Source organism: Carassius auratus, chromosome 6, assembly GCF_003368295.1.
Source record: "Carassius auratus strain Wakin chromosome 6, ASM336829v1, whole genome shotgun sequence".
Classification (NCBI taxonomy): Eukaryota; Metazoa; Chordata; class Actinopteri; order Cypriniformes; family Cyprinidae; genus Carassius; species Carassius auratus.
Genome location: NC_039248.1, coordinates 8,190,780 through 8,208,184, shown reverse-complemented (window position 1 = coordinate 8,208,184; position 17,405 = coordinate 8,190,780). Strand labels below are relative to the sequence as shown.

At 36.7% G+C, this 17,405-nt stretch overlaps 1 protein-coding gene across 1 annotated transcript; it reads right to left on the bottom strand.

The window, feature by feature from the left end:
- Positions 1 to 838: 838 nt before the first annotated feature.
- On the bottom strand, positions 839 to 16,713 carry LOC113093967 (28S ribosomal protein S9, mitochondrial-like). Its single transcript, XM_026259593.1, has 11 exons — positions 16,572 to 16,713; positions 15,865 to 16,047; positions 10,046 to 10,108; positions 9,914 to 9,944; positions 9,729 to 9,808; positions 4,471 to 4,556; positions 4,195 to 4,270; positions 3,922 to 4,090; positions 2,688 to 2,796; positions 1,972 to 2,141; positions 839 to 1,204 (listed from the first exon to the last, which is right to left on the bottom strand). The coding sequence occupies exons 1-11, from the start codon at positions 16,668 to 16,670 to the stop codon at positions 1,113 to 1,115; spliced, it is 1,158 nt and encodes a 385-aa protein (XP_026115378.1). The 5' UTR covers positions 16,671 to 16,713; the 3' UTR covers positions 839 to 1,112.
- Between the last annotated feature and the right edge of the window lie 692 nt (positions 16,714 to 17,405).

The window sequence follows — 17,405 nt, the reverse complement described above, 5'->3', positions numbered from 1 at the left end:
AGTTCTTCATTCTGAAAGAAAAGTACAGAGAGACATTTTATAGCCATTATGGATCCAATGAGGATAGTGATAAAGGCAGGGGTCCTCAAGTAGCAGTACTGAACGGAGAAGCAGATCAACAGTTTCACCTGTTTAAAGCTTTTATTTATTTCAGACAAGCCACAACCACCCATCAAGTTGAAGTTACAAGCACTGATGGTAATCACTAAAGCGCCAGTGATTCAGAAACATAATGGAGGACAAAACACAAATAGTTTTTAATGATGTGCCCCGGATAGTTGAAATTAAGGTTAGCGCATCTGCTTTTTTTTCTCTCAAGGGTGAATAATATGTGTGTGTGTGTGTTCGCGCGCGCGTTTCTGAGTACAGAAAGTAAATAAAATACTGAACTGTGAAGCTACTTATAATGTAAGGACAGCACATTAAAATATAGTTTCAAAAGTGATAGCCTGATACAAGTAAACGAAGTAGCCAATAATAAAAGACAAATGTTACATTTGTAACAACATTCATGCTGCAAAACCAACAGTGGTATGTACTAAAAATGATATTATTTTTTCCCAATGCAAATACTTATATTTTACAGAAAAATATATATATTTTTTTTTACAAAATATGTTGTATTTTAGCGTCACCACGTGCGCTACGCGAAATTTCTGAGGTGTGAAATGTATACACTAGCAAAATTATAAGATTATTCAAATTAAAACGATAAATTATTAATTTCACCAGTCAGTTGTCAGTCAGTATTGTCGCCATCTTGTGGTAGAGCATTACAATCCAACTAATCTCATATTCTGGCTATTATAAAAAAAAAAAAAAACATAAAATAGAGATATTCATATATGAAAACAATGTTTATTGGAATGTTTATATTAACATTTTCAACACAGCTTTAATACACACCAATTAAATCTCTTTTCAGTTCACAGATGTCCAATGCCATCAACCAAAGAGTCTATATTTTGTTAATTTTAAACTGATGCAGTTGATTTGAAGCAGTAGGACTGGTTTATGTTTGTGATCAGCAAGGTATGGTAGTCCACAGAATAACGCAGTAATAATCCAGTGAAAGAGATGAGCGGTGTCCTCTCTCAGGGTTGCTGTGCTGTTCAGCGCTTTTTCCAAGTGAATTTCTTCCGCGCTCCCTCCTGGCCTGGCTTCTTCCTCTCCCTGATCCTGGGGTCAGCGGTCAGCAGGCCAGCTGTTGGGTAATCAGAGAAAACAGATGATGACAGACAAACAGCATCTGTGACGTTATGCCACAGAAAAGCTATGCATCTGTGCCATGCAGTGCAATCTAATATTCCTGACAATGTTGTCAATATGACTTAAACTCACATATTAACAAGAAAAATTGAGAGGGGAGGGGGGCAACATTCATTTGAAAAAGCAATTTGGGTAAATGAGTGTAAATGCAAATAGTTTATTTTCTGAATAAACATTTACTGGTTACTGAAATTACAACTAATTAGTAAAATAATGCCCATTTGACTGGACCAATACATTTTTATATAATAAACAAAAAGAAAAAACAAGTAAAAGAATATAAATAGAGTAAAGAGTGCATGCGTAAGAGTGCAAGTTTTTTTTTTAACCAGTAAAAAAAATAAGAAAACAAGTAGATAAAATAGAAATATAATTTAGAATTTCTTTTTGTCAAGATTCTATTATGAATTCAAAGTTATAATAATAGTCTTAGCCATTTTTGATGAATCTAACGTCTCACTGATGAAACTAGTTTTTTTTAAATTATTATTTAAATTTATTCAAATAAAACAATGTGCATATTATTTGAAAAAAAAAAAAAAAAAAGTGTTTTCATTTTCACAAACTTTGGACGAAATAATTTTCTGCAGTCAACATGAACTACATATAAAATAACCCAGAATAACTTCTTTATAAAGAAACTCCAGATTAAATATGCATAGGCATATTTCAGTTTAATGCTCTAGGCTTCTTGTCACACACCTTGCCTCATCCTTTCAACTTCTCCCTCAGACACAAAGCTGAGCAGTGCCCGAGAGATGGCCAATCGCAGAGCTCCGGCCTGAGCAGAGTGACCACTGCCCTCCACACTGCCCTCCACATCAAACCGGCCCAGCATGCCCACAAAGTGCAGAGGAAACATCAGCTGCTCCCTGGGAAACAGTAAGATCGAATGAAAGGTATATACACACACACACACAGTGTGAGGAGACTTAAGAACATGTTTCTCTCGTCTGGACTACTCAGGCTTTCAACATCTGTATGAATGACACTCCTGCAAATCCCACTTTGAGCACTGTATCATCAAATTTAGACAAAGTGATAATCCCGCCACTTGGAGAACTATTGAGAGGACGTGATGCAAGCGTGTGTGCCCACAGTGCTGACACAGAGCAGCACTCCCCTTCTGCTCCAATTAGGCCTGTGTGAAGCGGACGGAGTGATAAGGGCGGGCAGCCGGCCGCACGCTGACAGCGCCAAGTCTCCGGCTCACTCATCTGTGTAATTAACTTTTCAACCACATTAGAAAAACCCAACACACTCACTGGACCACAAATGCTGGATTCGAACATTTTTTTTGGTGTGGCTCTCATTTATGGCATACTAACTAGAGTAAAAACAAATATCCAAGCTCTTGATATGCTAAAAGGATCTTTCATGTTTCCACAAAAACATGACTGAGGCGCCCTCATACACACCGGTCTTGTAGTAATGGAAAGCAGTGGAGGTAGTTCCTGCCGTTGATTGTGATGTTCCCAGAGCCACTGTCTCGGAGGGTGATGCTGGCTTTGGCGGTCTTCCTTCGGCCTGTGGGAAGAAGGGTGGAGTTAGAGTGATGTGGGAATTAACTGAGAAGAAACGAGAAGAAGAAGACAAGATGGAAAGCTTGGAGAATAAACGTTTTTAACCTCTCAGATCTTACTTACAGGAACATGAGTATTAAAGGAATAGCACACCCAAATAATATACCATTACTTTCTCTCATGTTGTGAGGAATGATTCAGAATTCTGATTAGGTCTGAAAATCTTTTGTCGGATGTAGCGGTCAAATCTTATGTGTTGTTATATTACATATATATAAATGCAGGGTTATTATAGTTAACTAAAACTCATAAATATTTGTTGTTATTTGAAAACAATTTGAAATTAAACTAATACTTGTATTCATTAGTTTAATTTAGTTTAATCTGAGCTTTAAATTAACTACAAAAAGACTACAACGTTTAATTGTTATAATAATAAAAAATTACGTATTAAAATTAACTAGTAGCATCTCTATACTTATAAACTATATTCATACAGAATGATTATAAATGACTTTCGGTATTTGAAAAAGATGAATTAAATAAATATTAATAAACATGGAAACTAGAAATGAAAACTGAAAAAGTGCTAAAATAACAACCTAAATTAGAAGTATAAAAACCCTAGCTTAATCTAGTTGACAAAAGCACATAACTAAAAATAAAAGCTTATTGATAATATTAATAAATACTGTAATGTATAAAAAATGTAACAACACTGATGATAGTGGAAAATGGGGCTGAAAGACAAGATTAATATTAAAACTAAAATATTACACTTCATCCCACTTTCAGTTCGCAAGGGTTTTTTGTTTCTAAGCCCACAAGAATATTACATTAATGGAATAATATTTGTCTAGTCATTAATTAATTTACAACAGCAGTATATTTTCACCCTAAACATTCTACTTGCACACGTTTTTCTCGTGTCTCAATTTTGATATAAAAATTTATTTTCTATTTTCTCATAAATTCCATAATTGTGATGGCAATCATTGGAATTTAAAGTGCACAATAAATGCAGTTATTGCGAATAATCAAATCAGGTTCAGAATTATCAGGCATATAGACTACATACAGTATGAAAAACACATAATGACATATTTAATCAGCCTATTTATTTCTTTACCATCTGCAACGCTGAAAGCGACTCCCTGCGGGTCGTGCTGCAGGGCAGGAATCTCGTGCTTACTGGACTGAACCTCCAGCTGTTTGCGGAATTTCAGTATGAAATCCTCCTCCAGAGAGCAGTAGGGCATGGACAACAACTTCTCCAGCAGCTGGATCAACCGCATATACTACGCAAAACAAGAGAACTCGCTTAGTTTGACAGCATCACCCTCTAGTGTTTCCATCCTGAATTACACTCTTCACAGGATTCGGGAAAGGCACAAGTTCTTACACCGTGATCGGAAATGTTCTCCACCAGATACTCCTCAATTTCCTCTTTTAACTGCCACCTGCTCCCAGTCAGCAATCTGTGAGGAAACAAACGCAGTCAAGCCATCAAAATCATCACTTTCAGGGAAAATCAGCATTTCAAAAACATTAATTGCATAATACAACATACTAGATTGATTCCTCATTTAATATTCGAATATACCTAGCACTATATATTGCCAATACATTTGTGCATTCGCTATCTTCTGTTTCTTGCAGGTGGTTTTGAAGCGCTCACATTTGTTTGGTTTCCGACGCGAAGAGGCCTTTATTTCTCATCTTGTCCTGGTGTCTTTCCATCGCCAGAATCTTCTCATAGACATCCTAGAATAACAGTAGAGAAAAATGGAAAGTGGTCAGTTTCAATAGCAAAAGCAGAATTTATGCAAAAAAGAAAAAAAGAAAAAAGAAAGAATCCTCGGAGTATGGTCTCTGTTGACTAATAAGTCAATGAATGCACAGAATGAAGGACGAGGTATTCTTCATAGATATTCAGGAATCCCTCAAAAGAAAAGATGCAGTGAAGCAAAAGCAGGGATTTGAAAATCCCTCTGACACACACACACACACACACAGTCTCCATTATGAAGGCAGATCTCATCTCTCTCCCTTCAGTTCTGGCTGAATTTAATGGTGTGTGTGTGTGTGTGTGTGTGTGTGTGTGGAGGGTAAATTGAATTGGGGAGCACTAGGGTCCTAACCCCCCACACTTTCTCTCTTCTTTTTAACACACACACACTCGCACGTCCTCCTGACAGGAGAATCTGCCATGCGGAGCAGGATGGCATCCTCGGGCACACTTGTCTAAATTGGCATCGCGCCCGTGAGCCTGGAGTGCCCGTCAGGCGTGGTGGTGCTGGAGCGGTGCGGAGCAGGGGTCTGACGCGGGGCCCCGGCGCTGGCATGCAGCTCACGTCGGCACCTTCCTCACGCCTGTGCGAGAATTCATTTCCCCCTCAATTATCCCACAGCTGTTTGTTTAATTCGGTCCTGATAGAGTGCGTATAATCCACCGCTACTCGCCAAAAAAGCAAACATCGGGCAAAAACCAATTTTCAGCACAAAAAAGGAGGAGTAATAGAAAAGAAAGGGGGGAGGGAGAAAAAAAGCGGGGGAATGCACGTTACACGTTCGTGATCACAGCGCCATAACGAATCCAGAGAAATTCAAATGCCTTTAGGAGGAGAGAGAGGCTCCTCGTTTGAGCTTTTAATATGAACTTTCAATGTTGCCCTTTGGTTGGCCGGGGCTCCTTGTATTCAACAAATCATGGGTAAATTGTACAGACTCGCTCCTCCCAAACCACGCACAGGATTTTTGTCAAAGATTAAGTCAAAAATACTGTATAATAACACTAGTTATGATCAGAGTTGAAGGGCCTGCATTTAAAAGTAGGAAGTACTCATGAGCCAGTGCTTTTATGACTTGTTTAAAGTAAACAATTGTTGGTCCAAGTATAATATTATATTATATATATATATATATATATATATATATATATATATATATATATATATATATATATATATATATATATATATAATGTCTGTCCATTCTGTGGCCATCTTTGTAAACACAGGCAGCTAAGGGTGGGAGACAGAAATTTGCAAAACTGTTTGTCAAAATGTAGTTTAAATAATAGATTTCAAGTTAGGTAATACATCTGAAAACAAGAGTATAAAAGTATACTTTTTTTTTTTTTTTAGCTCAGATTATACTGTAAAATATTTTTAGGCTAGTTCAGCAGCAGTGGCACAGGTAGTGTTGCTTTCGTCAACAAAAATATCATTGTCAACGAATCTTTATCATGTGACGAAAATGAGACTGCAACGTAAATGCTGGTCATGTGACGATGACTATAATTAAATGTATAATGCAATATTGTTGATGAATAAAAACGAGACTAAATGTGGTTTACAAAATAAAAATTATGCTAAAATGCCGAATCAAGACTAAACTAATTGTTATAACGTTATTTAGTCACGTTATTATTATGCAGCATTTTTGTTTCCGGTGTCTCACTTCAGTGGCTGCATCAGGTCGCACTGCGCAGGCGTACTTTTAACAATGTTTGGTTGGTAAAATAAATTTTGTAAATTCAAATCAGAGCATCTTCTGTGTCTGGAATGGATGCATTCTTGAGTCTATAAGGTAACAATAATATAACATAACCTTGTTTGAAATGGGTTTGGCTAAAGAAAATGTTGGTTTCGTCTATACTACTCAGTACTTATGTATGAGTATGAACGTGACTAAAACTAATAAAAACTAAAATGACAGCTTCACACAAAGACTAGACTAAAACTAAAATTAAAACAGGCTGCCAAAAACAACACTAGGCACAGGTACATACAAAAACCACCAACAATTCTGGGATATACAGCTGATACAGAACTTTAGTGGGACACATACATTTTTAGATTAAGAGAATTAAAAGGGTCATAAAATTAATGCTTAAATACTTTACAACAGCAGTATAAATTCTTAATACTTGAGTGTGCAAATGGGTTACTTTGATAGCTGTACAACATTCTGATAAACCGTATATGACTATAGGGTAAATGTCCATATTCACCGCCTGTGTATATTAGTTTGCGCATGTTTTTGTTTTGCTTCCTTTTCCTCATGCTAGAAAAATATTCCTCTCTGCAGGAAGGAGAGTTGTACATTATTTTCTGCACACTGCAGGGTTTCTGAACGCGAAGCACCTCCGTGCGATTCGAAGCTGGATGAGAGAGCCGGTGCACGCCGGCAGATTTGACATACCTATTTAAATTAGCAGCAGGGGTCCCAGCCACTGCAGGGCAAAGGGGAGGATGAGGGGCTTGGGCACACTGAGGACAATGGCGCATTAGTCATCTTGCACACACACACACAAACTCCTTACTGCTACTGTGAGACGTCTTAGCCCAAGGTCGAGTCCATAGATGAATGGTAGAGTAGTGAAAAATAAGCTAAAACAAACAAACTTTGAAAAGGAATTAGCCGTGGTGACAAAGAGGCGGTTAACGCAGGAGGCTCTCTGGGGCTCTTCCCATCGCAGTAAAACCCCTGAGGCTGATGTGCACACACACCTACACACAAAAAAACAGTACATGTGCACGCGCACACACACTCACACGCACACCTAATATCACAAAGCCCTGGCGTGCCTACTGAAGTGTGTGATGCGCCCTGTTGTAAATGGGATTTAAGGAGGAGAAAGAGCTCAGTCACACTCATCTTCCTAACTCTCATTCCTCTTCTTTTCACAAATCCAAACCTACCATTTGCATTTTCCTTAATCATTCCCAACTGTTTATACTGGTTTGTTTTAACATCAACCATTCTATTTCATTTGATTTGGCACACTAAGGGTAAAATATCAAACAAAGCCCATCTCCCCATCACCCCATCCAGGCCCTGTTAAGGGAATCAGAGACCCGAGTCGCAGCGCTCTCTGTCTATCCCAGCGCTCTGTGATGTGCCCCCACCTACCCTCTGTCTGTGCCACTCCCTTCCTTCAATCACAGACCAGACAAAGCAGGATCTCCACCCAAACCAGTTTAACTAAATAAAAATGATGGCTGATACAGATAGATTTAGTGATTTTATTTTACTGAACTGAACTTTTTTTATTTTGTGTGGGCCTTTATTTAGTGAATAAAGGCCTCCTGTAGCAAATCCTTGTTTTTGTAAGAAAAACATCTATATTTCAAACGTAATAAACACCTTTCTATCAATTCTGGTATCTGTCATACGCAGAAGCTGATCCAGCAGATGACATACAGTGGAGCTCGAAAGTTTGGGCACCCCTTGCAGAATCTGTGAAAATGTGACTAATTAAAAAAAAAAATAAGAGAGATCATACTAAATGCATGTTATTTTTTATTTAGTACTGTCCTGAGTAAGATATTGTACATAAAAGGTGTTTACATTTAGTTCACAAGACAAAAATTATGCATTTTGTATTTGCATTTTATGCATTTAGCAGACGCTTTTCTCCAAAGCGACTTACAGTTCATTTGGGAACACGTTAGGTGAACTTTTGAACACGAAGATGGCCAAATTTTTCTAATTTTGTTGAAATATAATCTTTTCCCCATTTAGTTCTGCCCTTCATAAGCAACAGAAGATACTTGTATGTTTCCCACAAACACAAATTAAGTACAATTTACCTTGATCTTCAAATTCCACAGCTCTTAATGCATCTTGTTTCCTTCTGGAGCATCAGTGAATATTTGAACCTATTTTAATAGTTTTGTTTGAGGGCCTCAGTTGTCCTCGGTGTGAAAAGGAGGTGCATCCCAAAATCATACGGTAACTGCTGGAAAGGGTTCAAATATGCAAAGATGCTGGAAAACTGAAGAATCTGCAGGACCTTAAAGATTTTTCTGAAGAACAGTTCTCAGTTTAACTGTTCAGAACAAACAAGGTAACCACACAGTATTAAGAACCAAGGGTTCCCAAACTTTTGAATGGGGTTGTTTTAATAATTGCAGCAATTCTTTTTGTCTTGTGGGCTAAATGTTAACATGTTTTATGTACAATATCTTATTTAGAACAGTACTAAATAAAAGTAAAATGAATTTAGTATGATCTCTCTTTTTTTTTTTTTTTTTTTACTATTCACATTTCACAGATTCTGCAAGGGGTGCCCAAACTTTTGTTCACCCCTTGGAGCTGTGTGAGACATGTTTTATTACGGATGCACATGCTTTACTTGACGACTTGTGGACTTTTCAACTGCAACAACTGCTGACTGCAATGATAGGGCTTGGAATAGACAGGACAGTTTTTAACATTTAACTCCAACTGGATTCATCTGAAATAAAGTCATATACACCTAGGATTGCTTCCAGGGTGAGTAAAACACAGGCTTATTTTCATTTTTGGGTGAACTAACCCTTTAAACGTACTGAAGTTGGCCACACTATCTCGTCTCACCATACTCGAACGTAATTTAAATTTTGCATAAAATTGACAAAGCTCATGCTTGGTTTCATACCAAAAATTGACAAAATCATTTGATCAATAGATTTAGCCTTCCAAAAACTAGAAATTCATCTTCGGCCATTTTGGCACATTAGTTAAACTATAAACTATTTTAATTAAATGATTAATGGCTAATAAATTATCGATTTAAAATTTTACACTATATTTATATAAATTAGAAAGCAGAACACAAAGCTTAAATCAGTCATCTAAAAGAAAACTAAGCTATCACAATATTATGCACATGATGAAAAATTGGATTTAATTTTGAGATTTGCAAGTCTACATTTAACTGTTAAATTGTCAGTGTTTTTAAAGTGAGAATGATTAATTTAAATGTAAAAAGGGGAAACAAGCATCTAAATTAAGTATTAAATATCAACCAATACTAACAAATAAATAAATTCTCACAATATATATGGGACCCATGTACTGTATATAAACACCTATTATTAAAATATCACCTAGAACACTCTGGTTCATCCTGTTGTATGCAAGCACTTAACATGAGCATGAACTTACATGCAAGAGGGAATAGTAGGACTGTCTCCCTGTGTAGAACAGAAAGTGAAAAGGGCGTCCTTCTGCATCCCACTGGACAGCTAAAAGAGAGAACAAGCTTGAACGGTAGTTCATTACCAGATACCAGCAAACTTATTTTTGGTGCCAAAGAGTATAGAAAGAGTTCAAAGGCAACTTCTACATACCTGTCTGTTTTGGGAATATTTCATCTGGGTGCTAAAACAAAAAGAAAGGAATATAATGAACAAATTGACTTTCTACAAAATTGACAAAAATAAATAAAATAAATAAAATTATATATATGGATGAAATCTCACCTTCATAACAGGTCTTGCTCGTTTCTCAAAGAGTCCAGAGGGGAAGAGATATGCAATACTCCTCTAAACAAACAAACAAACGAGTGAATCAGAATGCACACTCTTTTGGATTTCTCCATTAAATGGAAAATTAGCTTGTCACTTACTAAACCTTACTCATCTCAACCTTACTAGTCAAGTAGACTATGGTAGGCAAACAAAGTCAGAATATTCCAGTTCTTTAAATACAAACAACAGTACGTCAATAAAATATATTATTTGATGGTGCACCTCACAGGTCTCTCAATGCACCCAGGTGTGTTTTACTACAGTGGGAAACATTCTATTCTACTTCAAATACTCTCATAAAGAACCAAATTATTCCAGTGATAGCATTCAGCAGGGCATAAAGTTTTTGCCTCATTTGCATAACATGAGACATTCAGAATGGCAACCTTTGGGTCTTTGACCCTGTTTTCAGGATAAAGAGACAGAAAACAAAAGAAAAAAGTGAGGTGATGGCAGATGCACTCTAGGAGAACAGACATCCATGTATTAGGCCATCATAACCAAAGGGTGAGGAAAACTGAGTGAAATAAAGCAACACAGAGAGAAGAACAGACAGAACGGTGCAGGATGCAGTGACAGATGAAGGCAGCACCTGTTCCTACCTTGAAAAGAAAGATGGCCCAACTCCCTCAGGGAGGTTTAGCCTCGTCATAGTGTTCTAGAAACCTCTGCTGCCTAAACTTCACACAAGCCCAATCTGGGAAAAAAGCAAACTTGCTACTCGCACTCCAATTATTATTATTTTTTTTCATCTGACCACTTGCTTCATGTGCCATGAAAAATGTAGCGCTGAGAATCTAAAAGTGTCTGACCTTCACAGGTGATAAGGACATGCATGTTTTAACCCATACAAATCCTGCCATCACATCACTTTTGCAGCACCTTTTTTTGTAGTCAAGGTTTCTTGCACCAAGTCTTAATTAATTTTACATTAACATTTGTACTCCCGCTGACCCTTCCATTCTGTACAATAAAAGGAGTAGTTCACACACACAAAAAAAATCTTAATAAAAAAAAGGGAATAAAAACATATTCATTGATATCAAAGTGATTATTAAATTGATGTAAAAAATAATAATCGATCAAAGTTTGGTGCCTGGAATTTTATTTATTTATTATTTTTATTCAGCAAGGACAAATTAACTTAATCAAACAGTAATTTTATAATGCTACAAAATATTTATTTTAAATGAATCAAAAGAATCACAGTTTTCTCAAAACATCACAACTGCTTTCCGCACTAATAATAATAAGAAATCCTTATGCACTAAATCAGCATATTGATTTCTGGATGACTGGTTTAATGGCTGCTGATTATTTACATTTTAAAATAGTAAAATAGAAATCTGTTATTCTAAAGGTCACAAAACCTTTGAATAGAAGTGCACATTAAAAATAAATAAATAAATAAATATAGACCAACTTGCATAATTTCAAAATATAACTTTTAGTTATAAATATATTTTATAAATATATTTTAGTTAAGTGTTTTGTTTTTATTTTTAAACAGTATGGCTTTTTTAAACCATAAGAATCTAGCACGGGTACATTTTAAAAAATGTGGCATCTTTAAAAAAAAAAAAAAAACTTTATAGGAGACTTTTTTTTTTTCATGTTAAACCAATAGTTCTCCTAAACATAACCTACTTGGCTATTGTTTGCAATCAGCATGTTTTCTTTGTATTGGTGGAACACAAAGCAAGTTATTTTGCAGTATCCCCGAGCTGATATTATCAATAGAAATAAATGGTCACACTGCCAAGCTCCAATAATATGCAACATAAACGGAAATCACATAACTTGCACTCTTTTCCAAAACATGTGGAACCACTCTGCTTTAAAAGTTTGCTCAAGTTAGAATTGTCAGAAACTCAGCAAATTTCTTCCCAATTTCAGTTGCATGGGCTCTGTGAAAGTCATATCCCACCTGACGGGTGCAAACGCAATGTGTGTGCGAGTAGACGAAAGACAGCGGGAGAAGGCAGGTGAGGCTTGCAGTCTTTATTAATTACTTCCTCCTGGCAGCGCTTGCTGTGCAGCTGTTTCACACCTTCAGCGCATTCACGGGAACGTCATGTCGGCTGAAGCGCTTGGCAGACACGCCGGTGCCAGCTCAGGCACAGACGCCCCATCCTGTACTCGCTTTGTGCCCCGCAGTCGCAGCCATTTTCCACCCCTTACACACCGATCAGCTGGCAGAGGGACGGTATGTGTCAGCTTGTTTTAGCCACACTTACTCTGAGGACTCAATTCATTAATGGTGACAGAGATTGGGGAATAATACTAAGAATCGAGAAATTGGACCAAATTAGTGGGATAAATCAATTACGGCCATTCCTGTCTGTCACGGAATAAAATACTGGACATAAATACTGTTTGTAAATATATGCCCATGTTTTAAGCAGGTCCCAGAAGTTCTGCAGTGACACCAGCTGATGACTTTACTTTTAGCTCAAAGGAGTCACAGTGATATTGATTGTATAAGTCTTTATATTTCTAGTTCCTTCTTTTTGAGGCTTGTAAGGAAACCAGAAGAGAGGCACCAGGCAGCCTAGAGGACCAAGGGCCCATTAAGAGGCCTCAGATTGACTTAAAATAAGACAGAACAATACAATTATCTGAACCAAATAAATACAATAAAGCGATTTCTTTTCTTCTTTTAATTTGCATCCCTTAAACAAGAAGATGAAAAAGTATGATTTCTATACCTGGAAAAGTAATGTAAATTAGGAAAATCTTAAAGGATTCATATGATGCTTTTTAAAAGATAATTATTTTGTGTATTTGGGGTAACAGAATATGCTGACATGCTTAATGTTCAAAAGACACATTATTTTTCAAATACTGTACATTATTGTAGGTCCTCTATGCCCCGCCTCTCTCAAACGCATCGTTTTCTACAAAGTCCCTCCTTCCGAAAAGTGCAGACTGCTCTGATTGGCCAAGTGACCCAACGCATTGTGATTGGCCGAACACTGCAAGCACTCGTCGGATATGTAACACCTCCTTCCATAATTGCAAGCTTCGTCTTTCAAAATAAACATTAAGACATTTAATAATGTCCTTAGTTTTACCATCTGCTCAAGTTCAGAGTCGCGTGACAGACACAGTGATGAAGCTCATATGTGTTTGCAGTACACAAGCCACAGACATTCAAGACAGCTGACTCCATTGTGTGACTCTATCTCTCTCTCTCTATCTATCGCGCACACACAACGCACAAAACTCTGCATTTGAACAGTCAGTAGCAAATACTTAAACTAATCACAAAACATACAGGACGTACAGTCCTCTCCTATGTTCTTGCAATTACAAAATGTCCTGTTAGATTATAAGAAGTTTAGAAAAACAAAACTAAGACTATTTGGCTTTTGAATATTGTTGTTGACAATGGGAAAGCTTGGAGAGAAAAAGTCTGAGAAACACTATTCTAGAATATCAACTTCTAAATGGTACTATAGAAGATAGACAGGGTAAAAATATATAGAATCAAATCTTAATGCACAATAGTATTTAGAAATTACTCATTCTGTTATATTCTTACGATTAGGGTTGTCAAAAGTCGATACTTAATTTTTTTTTAAACCTAACATCTGCAGTACCTTTGGCACCAAGTACAGAGTCAATCCTCTCAGATTTCTAAGAGACTAATTCATAAAAGTCTTTAGAGACAAGATATCTCATCTTACTCAACTTAAAACTGTTTTCTGCTCCATATTTACACTATACTTATAAATACCAAAGGAATAACAACACCATCTAACGTCTATATCATTTAACATATATTTTAGATTATGAACAAATGACATATCAGTTTAACAGCTGAAGCAGAAGAAGGTATACTTTGTCCATTCTCATCTCTATGAGGTCACAAATTTGTGTAGTGACATGGGTTTGACATAGGTATTACAACATGAAGGTAATTTATGAGGACACTTTCGGTGTGGCCCTTATTTCAAAAGGCTTATAAATTATACGGAATAAGTTTTTTTTGAAAATCCAAAATGCAGAAAGTTTCATGTTAAGGAGTAGGGTCGGTGTAGGGCAATAGAAAATACAGTTTGTACTGTATAAATATCATTACACCTATGGAGAAACCAACATGTGTGTGTGTGTATTAATAAGCCAAAGATTCAGATGTAGCCTACTGCTGTATCAATGCTGTTGTTAATTGTTGAAGATAAAAGATAATCCTAATGGTTCTAGTAACTATACATAGACATGTACATAAAATAGCAGATTAAAACTGAACATACAGTCGTGGCCAAAAGTTTTGAGAATTACATAAATATTAGTTTTCAAAAAGTTTGCTGCTAAACTGCTTTTAGATCTTTGTTTCAGTTGTTTTTGTGATGTACTGAAATATAATTACAAGCACTTCATACGTTTCAAACATTTATGCAAAGAGTCAGTATTTGCAGTGTTGGCCCTTCTTTTACAGGACCTCTGCAATTCGACTGGGCATGTTCTCAATCAACTTCTGGGCCAAATCCTGACTGACAGCAACCCATTCTTTCAGGAGTTTGTCAGAATTAGTGGGTTTTTGTTTGTCCACCTGCCTCTTGAGGATTGACCACAAGTTCCCACTTAGTTATAATTTTGCCTTTGGCACGGTGCTCCATCGTGCTGGAAAATGCATTGTTCTTCACCAAACTGTTGATGGATTGTTGGAAGAAGTTGCTGTTGGAGGGTGTTTTGGTACCATTCTTTATTCATGGCTGTGTTTTTGGGCAGAATTGTGAGTGAGCCCACTCCCTTGGATGAGAAGCAACCCCACACATGAATGGTGTCAGGATGCTTTACTGTTGCCATGACACAGGACTGATGGTAGCGCTCACCTTTTCTTCTCCGGACAAGCCTTTTTCCAGATGCCCCAAACAATCGGAAAGGGGCTTCATCGGAGAATATGACTTTGCCCCAGTCCTCAGCAGTCCATTCACTATACTTTCTGCAGAAGATCAATCTGTCCCTGATGTTTTTTTTGGAGAGAAGTGGCTTCTTTGCTGCCCTTCTTGACACCAGGCCATCTTCCAAAAGTCTTGGCCTCACTGTGCGTGCAGATGGGCTCACACCTGCCTGCTGCCATTCCTGAGCAAGCTCTGCACTTGTGGCACTCCGATCCCGCAGCTGAATCCTCTTTAGGAGATGATCCTGGAGCTTGCTGGACTTTCTTGGACGCCCTGAAGCCTTCTTTACAAGAATTGAACATCTTTCCTTGAAGTTCTTGATGAACCTATAAATTGTTGATTTAGGTGCAATCTTAGTAGCCACAATATCCTTGCCTGTAAAGCCATTTTTATGCAGGCATTTCTTTGCAGGTCACCATGGTTAACAATGGAAGAACAATGATTTCAAGCATCACCCTCCTTTTAACATGTCAAGTCTGCCATTCTAACCCAATCAGCCTGACATAAAGATCTCCAGCCTTCTGCTCGTCAACATTCTCCCCTGAGTTAACAAGATGATTACTGAAATGATCTCAGCAGGTCCTTTAATGGCAGCAATGAAATGCAGTGGAAAGGTTTTTTTGGGATTAAGTTAATTTTCATGACAAAGAAGGACTATGCAATTCATCTGATCACTCTTCATAACATTCTGGAGTATATGCAAATTGCTATTATAAAAACTTAAGCAGCAACTTTTCCAATTTCCAATATTTATGTAATTCTCAAAACTTTTGGCCATGACTGTAGAAGCATAGAAAAGAACCGTAAAGAACAGAATATAACAGATGAGAATAGAATTGAATAGAATATAGAATTGTAACTCACATCAATATCCTCTTGTGTGAATGTCTCTGGGTCTTCTCCCATCATGTTGGCCAAATGTCGTTTGCCAATTTCAAACTCCTCCACCTGTTTGTCGATAAACTCCTGTGTGAATTTCTGAGGGCCTGCTGCTGCCAGGTTCTTCTTCCATAAAGAGGATGACACACAGATTTGTCTGACTGGCAGCTGGAATTAAGAAAAAATAAGAACAACAAATAAGAACCAATGTCAGTCAATTGCTACAAAAAACAAGTTCATAAGTAGCCTGGTGATCAAGCTAATATGAAATAATGAAACACCAATAATAAGTAAGAAAATTCTAGCTTTTATTTATTATGAATATTATTCTAAATGAAAGTAAAGGTCTATATAATTATAAATCTTATTTTAATTTCTTAATCTCTATTATCTAAATAGCTAGCTTGAGCAGAGGACATCATATTAAGCCATATTGTCTCTATATTATACATGTTGCGATAATAACCTGTACTATTTGAACGGTTTATACTTTATAAAGTACAAACAGTTCAAATAGCACTGGTTATTATCGCACCATGTATGCAATGAAACGGAAAGGCAGCCTTTCATCCTGTCAATCTAACGTTACATGTTTTATACAGACTCCAAAAGCACTGTTACAATGACATGATACTCTAAGCAACATCAGAACCAGTCACGACTGACTAGTCTCAAAGAAGAACGCATTTCACCTGCGGAACCGTCTTTGATCGGGACAAGCAGAAATTCTTCCCACAGCTCCCATACTTCCATAAAATCGACCTCACGCCTCTGCAACCGGAGGCAGCCATGTTTGCTCGACGACTCGCGCTTTTACAGGAAGTGGAGACTACATCACATCCTGGAAGCAGGCAAGGTCGTTCATCAGTCACAAAAAAGCCTTTGGCACATTGTAGTGGTACGAATAAAATTCCACATTCATAGATCAGACCTCTCTTTTTCCGTAAAACAATTTGAGTAACAAATAATAATAATAATAATAATAATAATAATAATAATAATAATAATAATAATAATAATAATAAAATAAAAAATCTGTTTGCAACTCTTTCCCTCATTAAAGACGACTTCTCAAAACTATTTTTAGTTTGAAATTATTTTATTAACCCCTTTAACTATAATAATTATTTACATGTTTATAATTAGGCTAATTATACTCTGTCATCATCTGTATATTGTTTTAAACATTATTTAAAAGAAAGAAAGAAAGAAAGAAAGAAAGAAAGAAAGAAAGAAAGAAAGAAAGAAAGAAAGAAAGAAAGAAAGAAAGAAAGAAAGAAAATATCATAAATGTACCTTAAAATACTGAAATACCATCTGTTAAAGCTGCGCATTAATATGGAAACGTGATTAAACTGACTTGGAACTAACTGTACAGCCTACCTGTCAGCCAATCAGAATCCAGAATAAAATAAAATATAAAATCTGATGAATATAAAATATTTCTCAAGGTAGGCCCACACAGTAATCTTTTCTCAGAGACTCTAAATATATTTGGAAGAGAAACAAAGTTTAAAGTTTTTGAA

What these genes read in the sequence shown, in the direction of transcription:
- LOC113093967 (XM_026259593.1), bottom strand. Translation starts at nt 16,670, where the DNA reads ATGGCTGCCTCCGGTTGCAGAGGCGTGAGGTCGATTTTATGGAAGTAT. An exon ending in TCACACAAGAGGATATTGAT is followed by an intron (nt 10,109 to 15,864) that starts GTGAGTTACAAT and finishes TTGTTTGTTTAG; the next exon opens with AGGAGTATTGCATATCTCTT. An exon ending in AGTTGAAAGGATGAGGCAAG is followed by an intron (nt 1,205 to 1,971) that starts GTGTGTGACAAG and finishes ATTACCCAACAG; the next exon opens with CTGGCCTGCTGACCGCTGAC.